Below are 7,212 nucleotides of genomic sequence, written 5' to 3'. Positions count from 1 at the left end.
ATGAGGAACCTGTACAAAGACCAAGGGGCAGTTGTTCAAACAGAACAAGGGAACACCAAATGGCTTAAAATTAGGAAAGGTGTGCGCTAAGTTTGTATTCTTTCACCATACTTATTCAATCTGTATGCTGAAGAAGTAATCAGAGAAACTTGATTATATGAAGAAGAATGGGGCATCAGGATTGGAAGAATACTCATTAACAGCCTGCGTTATCCAGATGATACAACCTTGTTTGCTGAAATCAAAGAGGATTTAAAATACTTATTGATGAAGATCAAATACCACAACCTTCCATATGGGTTGCATCTCAATGTAAAAAAAAACACCCCAAAATTCTCACCCCTGGGCCAGTAAATAGCATCCATCCATATAAGTGGAGAAAAGATTGAAATTGTCAAAGACTTCATTTTGCTTGGATCAGCCATCAACACTCATGGAAGCAGCAGTCAAGAAATCAAACGACGTATTACATTATTGGGCAAATCTATTGCACAAGACCTCTGTAAAGTGTTGAAGAGCAAATATGTCAATTTGAGGACTAAGGTGCAACTCTTGCCATGATATTTTCAGTAACCTCATATGCATGCAAAAGATGGGTAGTGAATGAGGAAGACTGAAGAAGAATTGATGCATTTGAGTTATGGTGTTGGAGGAGAATATTGAAAGTGCCACGGACTGCCAAAAGATCTTTATTGGAAGAAGTGCAGCCATAGTGCTCCTTGGAAGCTAGAATGGCCAAACTTTGTCTCTCATACTTAGGACATATTGTCAGGAGGGACCAGTCACTAGAGAAGGATATCATGCTTGGTAAGATGGAGGGTCAGAGAAAAAGAGGAAGACCCCCAACAAGATGGATTGGCACAGTGACAGCCTCAGTGGGTTTAAATATAGCAACAATTGTGAAGTTGGCACAGGATCAAGCAGTGTTTTGTTCTGTTATGAGGCCGCACTGATTCAATGGCACCTAACAACAACAAGAACAATCTTCACAGGAGTAGAAAGCCTCATCTTTCTCCCAAGAAGCCATTGATATATTCATACTGCTGACCTTTTATTTAGCTGTCTAATTTGTAACCCACTAATCTACAAGGAAAGGATGGTGTAAAACCAAATTTAGCATCATCTCTCTCTTAGCCTTGCTTGGCGCTGTGGGTTAATGCACCAGACTGCAGAGCTGTTTGAACTGCAAGGTCAGTGGTTCAAGCTCACCAGCCACTCCTTAGAAACCCTATACAGGGTCACTATGGGTCGGGATTGACTCGGCAGCACTTAACAACAACATCTCTCAGCCTAAACATCTGTATATAGTGAAACCTTTGAGAGATCAACAGAACAGCCTTTTGTTTCTCCAGGTCTCACAAGTTTCCCATCTTTGACAAGGTGCAGTCTTACCATTTTTGAATTGCTCGTTTTTCCAGGATTTGCTATATTTGTATTCTCATTATACAGTAGAGGATTGCAACATATGGTATCTATGGAATCTTCGCTTAATGTGAGGTCCCAGGCAGCCCACGTGAGGCATTCCCACTTCTCTCTGTTGTCCTGGCAGGAATATTAATAGTGTGTTTATTTGCCGCAGTATTCCTGGTACTCATAAACTTCCCTTGTGCATCTGAACTGGTAAAGGAAATCTGATTTCCTTTACCAGTTTTATACATGAATAGACTCTGGCTCATGTGTCATTTGTCATTTGTACTCTGACCTGCCGATTCCTTTCTAGATTCTCTTCAGAAACTGAGAGATTCAGGAGATTGGGAAATCTTGCAGGGGCCCAGAGGGATTGAGAGAAAAGAAAACCTTTTCTGTTCCCTGAAGGGACACATCACACTAGCTAATTATTAGCTGGCTCTCCCTGTCTTGTGATCTGTTCTAGAAAATGAGTAGCTGTTGTAACAAAATATTCACAAAAAAAGAAAGACAGAAAGAAAGCTCAAACTTCAGTGTTTAGTCAGATCTGGGTTTGGGTTTTCTTTTACCATTTTCTGGTCATATCACTTTAGGAATGTTGCTTTTCCTGAGACGTGAGTTTCTTCATCTGTAAAACGATGATGATAGTAACTATCCCTTTAATGGGTTCCTTTAGGATGAACTGAGATACAGTGTATAGATGTTGTTGTTAAGTGCCATGGAATCTATTCCGACTCATAGCGGCCCTGTACAGGGTTTCCAAGGATCAGTTGCTGGGGCTGAACCACTTGACCTTGTGGTTCGCAATGCAATGCTTATCCTACAGTGCCATGGCAGTGGTCCGAATTTAGTTTCTGACACATAAAAAGAGTTTAATAAATGCTAAGTATTATTATTTGGATACATTTTGATTTTTCTTGCAAAGAAAAAGATTCAGTGACTGTTTTGAGCCAATAGAGAGTTGTTATCATGGGAAACAACATTTTCAATATTTTAAAAATGTGTTCTGTGCCTGTGAGCAGCTGTTCACACTGATTTTTGATATGCTTATAGATCCTAACAAGCTTTTCCTGGTGAACCAGCTCCTGTATGGGAAAGAAGGCAATGATGCATTGGTCCGCTGTCCTCTGACGGACCCGGAGGTGTCCAATTACTCGCTCAAGGGTTGTGAGGGAAAACCTATTCCTGAGGACTTGGTGTTTGACACGGACCCCAAGGCTGGTATCACTATCAGAAGTGTGAAGCGAACCTATCACCAGCTTTGTATGCACTGCTCTGCGGAAAGGGCAGGCACGGTGGAGCTGTCAGAAAAGTTCATCCTGAAAGTGAGGGCAGGTACGGGTCCTTTCTTATTTTCTTCTGGGACTTGGGAGAATTTGTTGATTTGCGAAGGGCTTCTCAATTCATACAGTCCTGGTGTGGTGCTGTAGGATAAGCACTGGATTTCTAACTTCAGTGTTGGCGGTTCAAACCCACCAGCTGCACCTTCAAAATATTATAAAGAGTTGCTATGAGTTGAGACCAACTTGACAGTACTTAACAACAACAATCTCACTTCTCGGAATCCTTGAGAAGTGCAAACTATTAATGTGTTCAAGAAATTGGTTCTTGGCAATCTGCTTTCAAAAAATCAGCCATTTGGAACCCAATGGAACACAGTTCTTTCTACTCTGACAAACATGGGGCCTTCTTTCTACTCTGACAAACATGGGGCCCTTGTAAGTGGAGTCAACTTAACAACTGGTTTCTCAGTCCACTTTGGACCATCTTGACATAGAATCAGGAAGCTGGGTATTCATCAAGAAAGTGCCTCCCCTCTGCAAAATAATGCCCTCTGCTTGTGTAATTTGTATTTAACAGTCACAACCTCACATGACCATTCCATGTCTGTTATCCCAGCTGAGCTGGGTGTGCATACAGTAAACTGGCATTTGGACTTTACTTAGGACAGTAGTTAAGCCTACTGACTCAGGATACTCCAAAATGTCACACTTGCAGTATTCTAAGAGAAGCTCATTGGGAAGCTTTATGTACCCTGAAAAGATTAGCATACAGATTATTCACTCTTTAATTTGCTATTAATATAATAAATAAATGACTTTCTCCTATGTTAATTTATTTTAATACATTCTCAAACTGTTTGTAATCTGAGGAGAAAAGTAGCAGCTGACTATGACATGTTCTTACTGTAGCATTGTGTCGAATTTTTTGGTAATTTAGGTTTTGTATCTCAGAGATCAACTAATCCCGTCTCAGTCAACATTCAGCTGTTAAGTACAGATTTCCGAAAGACTTTTTAAAAAGTATGCTCATTGAAATTAAGAAAAGTGTGGATATTTAAAACTTGGAAAGATGCCTTTTTGTTTAAACATTAGTGGTATGTTACGTATGGCCTCATAACATCATGGAGAATTGTCTGAGGTAAAGATTAAAGTTGGTCCCACTCTGACAGGGATTCTACTGTTTTGAAATGCATTGTTCTTTAGCATTAGAACTCAAAGTAGATATTTAGATCTTTTTCACTAATTTTTAATGACTTGCCTTGAAGGATAGATGATTTAATTGCTGGTGTCATCAGATATGCAAGTACTGCAGATATGTGTTACTACCTTGCTTGGGTATTTAAAGGATGGCAAAAATAAACTGTGAACATGCTGAAAGGGATGTGTGTTAAAAGTTTATGCTATAAGCATATTTTATGAGTGCCACGTTCCGCTTTCTTCTAGCCATCAAAAATGTCCCAGTCGTCTCTGTATCGAAAGCATACTACCTTCTTAGGGAGGGAGAAGAATTTACCGTGACATGTACAATCAAAGATGAGTCTAGTTCTGTGATCTCGATGTGGAGATGGGAAAACAGTCAGGTGAGTTCATTGTTTCATTCATTCTGGGGCTGATTTCTGTAAGAGATCCCTGCTGGGTATCTTGGGAGTGGCTCAGCTGGTGTGTCTGTCTGAGGTGGAATTATCTGGGAGTGTGTTAAGATGTATATTTTCCCCTTTGACACCTCCATATGTAGGCATGTAGGTTCATTATTACTAACAAATGAATGCCATTTTGTAAATGCATCTTTAGAAAGTTGAGGAGAGAACTTTGGATTCATTGTTTGTTTCATGCTGTTTCTCTGAATAACTTAAGTAAGAAAATACAAAAAAAAAAAAACCCCAGAATGATTAAGTGCATAAATAATTTGCCTTAAAGGTATTGTGTACATTATTCAGACCAGATTATTAAAAACTATTATGAAGAGTTGCTGACATTTTTTCCTTTTGTTTTTTAAAATGTTAAATCTTCTCAGGTATAAATCAAAAAGCTCTTCTGTCTCCATTAAATGTCCAAAGCAGTCTAAGAGACGGGGTTCTTTTCATATGGATCTGATTTCCTCCTTTGAGACTGGTTACCTGAAATTAAATTGCTAATGGTTTATTATTTGTTTTAGTAGCTATTAATAAAGCAGATATCTTTAACTTGAAACATTTGAACATGTCTAGGTTCTGATTCATTTAACAAAGGCTTATTGAATGCTGGCAATATGTTTGATACAGTGTTAGGCATATCTTAAAATTAAATAAACTTTATCCACTTTTTCTTTTCTAAATATTTATATTAATAGCGAGTCTATAAGATGTCTAATTTTACTAATGTCTTACTTAAAATTTCCATTCCCTAAGTTTTCAATAGTTGATTTTTGTTGTTGTTGTTTTTTGTTAAGTAATCTATCTATCTAATTAGCTGTCAGTGGTTTTTCTTTATAATATTTGTATTACATTGGGGGAACAAAAAATACCATATTTTCTTCTTCTCCTCATGCCCTATATTCAACATTGGCAATTTCCTGCCTGTTTAAAGAATTCTTTGCTAAACAAGTAACCATGGTGATTAACATAATGCAAAGACATTATAATGGTATTTATGTAGACTTGTGATGGATGACACCTTGTTAAATGAAGCCTGCCATTGACTAGAAGAATGGATTGTACCATAAACCAATGGTTCAGGGAAACAAGTTTTAGTTTTCATATCATATAATTTAATAAAAGCAATAGCTTATGAATGGATTTTTGTCTAATCTTACAGAACACAATCCTATATTAATTGGCTGCCTATAATCCTTGATTTCTGTTGAGAGAAAATTTAAGCTCTTGTATATATTAGGTTCTCTGAATAACTTGAAAATTAGCCTTCTTGAAATGAGAAATTAAATTGCCCCAGGCAGTTTTGTTCTGAACCATTTTTCCCAGGAGCCTTGCATGCCATTCCCAATTAATCCACTGGTGCAATAGATAAGCCCTCAGTGTTATAAGCTCTTAGGGGAAATCCCAGTGTGTCCCTCCAAGGGTTAAGAAAAACCAAATCACGGGCAGCAGACAATATGGAATGTGTGACTTGCAGATGGGGTTTATGGCTCTATGCCAAGGTTCATCCATGAATCTTCTATTGATATACTTTGGCTTTATTTGGAATAATGTTAGCATGATTAGCCCTATCAAATTATTAAATTAAAAAAAAAAAACTGTAGTGTTTGATTCTGAGTATTTAGAATGAGCTTAACTCACAATAGAATTTGGATAAGGGATTTTTGCAATTGTTTGTTTTGACCCAAAGAGTCTCAACACTTGTAATGCTCTTGGTTTTGCTTCTCTAATGCTTCTAAATCCTACTGTTTTTACTCTTTTTTTTAATGTTGATCTATGTTGTTGTTGTTATTGTCAAATGCTGTCGCTGTCGAGTTGTCTCTGACCCATAACAACTTTTGGATATGGCTTCTGAGGAGTAGCTAGTGTAGTTGAACTGCCAACCTCGATATTAGCAGTCTTGGACTTCTCTGATCTATGACAGCATTGTAAATAATGGTGTTTGGACTTGACTTTGCCTCCCTTACGACCAATTCTTCCCTCCAGTATTGATGTTCACTGTTGCTGTGTGGACCATCCTATTGCAGACTTTTGGATTCTTAAAATAACTGTTGTTAAGTGCCATGGAGTTGGTTCCAAACCTTAATGATCCTATATAGAGTTTCTGAGGAGCAGCTGGTGGTTTTGAACTGTAGACCTTTTGGTTAGAAGTCCAGTGCTTATCTTAAAACACCTCCCCCCCCCACACACACACACTAGGAATTTAAAAAAAAGTTGTTTTTTTTTTTTGAAGTTAGAATTTGAAATGTTTATATGTCATTCTGCACTTGTAGAGGAGACACTGGGATGATAGACTAGAAAAAGCCAGGTGAAGCTGTGCAGTTTTGCCTTCTTAACAGGTCACTTTTACAGGTAAATGGGAGACCTCTGCCAATTATTAGAAGGATCTCTTAGAAGGTGGCAGCTTCAAAACTTCAGAATGTTCCAAACTGGAAGGAGCTCTGGTTGCATAGAGGTTATGAGTCGGGCTGCTAATCTCAAGATTGGCACAAGACAAGGATGTTCCACAGGACAAGGATGAGGCTTACTGTTCCCATAAAGATTTACAGCCTCAGACACCCTATGCAGGGTTGCTATGAGTCGGAACTGACTCCACAGCACGTAACAACAGCAACAATCCAAAATATGATCTACCAAATACAAAAGTTGTAGAGTCCTGGTGTGACGCTGTAGGATACACATTGGACTGCTAACCAAAACATCAGCAGTTCAAACCCACCCATTGCTTGAAAACTCTATACATGTTGGTTATGAGATAGAACCGACCCTTCAGAACTGAACAACAATGTAAAAATTATTAATGAAGGAGTTTATGTTGTTTTCATACTAAGTATTCAAAATCTGGTAGGGATTCTGTGTTTAGAACACAGACACATGTGGCTACTGTCACT

General features: G+C 38.3%; 1 protein-coding gene across 2 annotated transcripts in view; it reads left to right on the top strand.

The window, feature by feature from the left end:
* KIT (v-kit Hardy-Zuckerman 4 feline sarcoma viral oncogene homolog) overlaps positions 1-7,212 on the top strand; it is a 136,376-nt gene that overhangs the window by 61,756 nt on the left and 67,408 nt on the right. For both annotated transcript variants that reach the window (XM_006868058.1, XM_006868057.1), the window contains exons 3-4: positions 2,461-2,742; positions 4,134-4,274. In XM_006868058.1, the coding sequence (XP_006868120.1) occupies positions 2,461-2,742; positions 4,134-4,274 (423 nt within the window). The remainder of the gene's footprint in view (positions 1-2,460; positions 2,743-4,133; positions 4,275-7,212) is intronic.

The sequence above is a fragment of the Chrysochloris asiatica genome, unplaced genomic scaffold (assembly GCF_000296735.1).
Source record: "Chrysochloris asiatica unplaced genomic scaffold, ChrAsi1.0 scaffold00115, whole genome shotgun sequence".
NCBI lineage: Eukaryota > Metazoa > Chordata > Mammalia > Afrosoricida > Chrysochloridae > Chrysochloris > Chrysochloris asiatica.
This window is presented reverse-complemented; position numbering and strand designations above follow the sequence as displayed.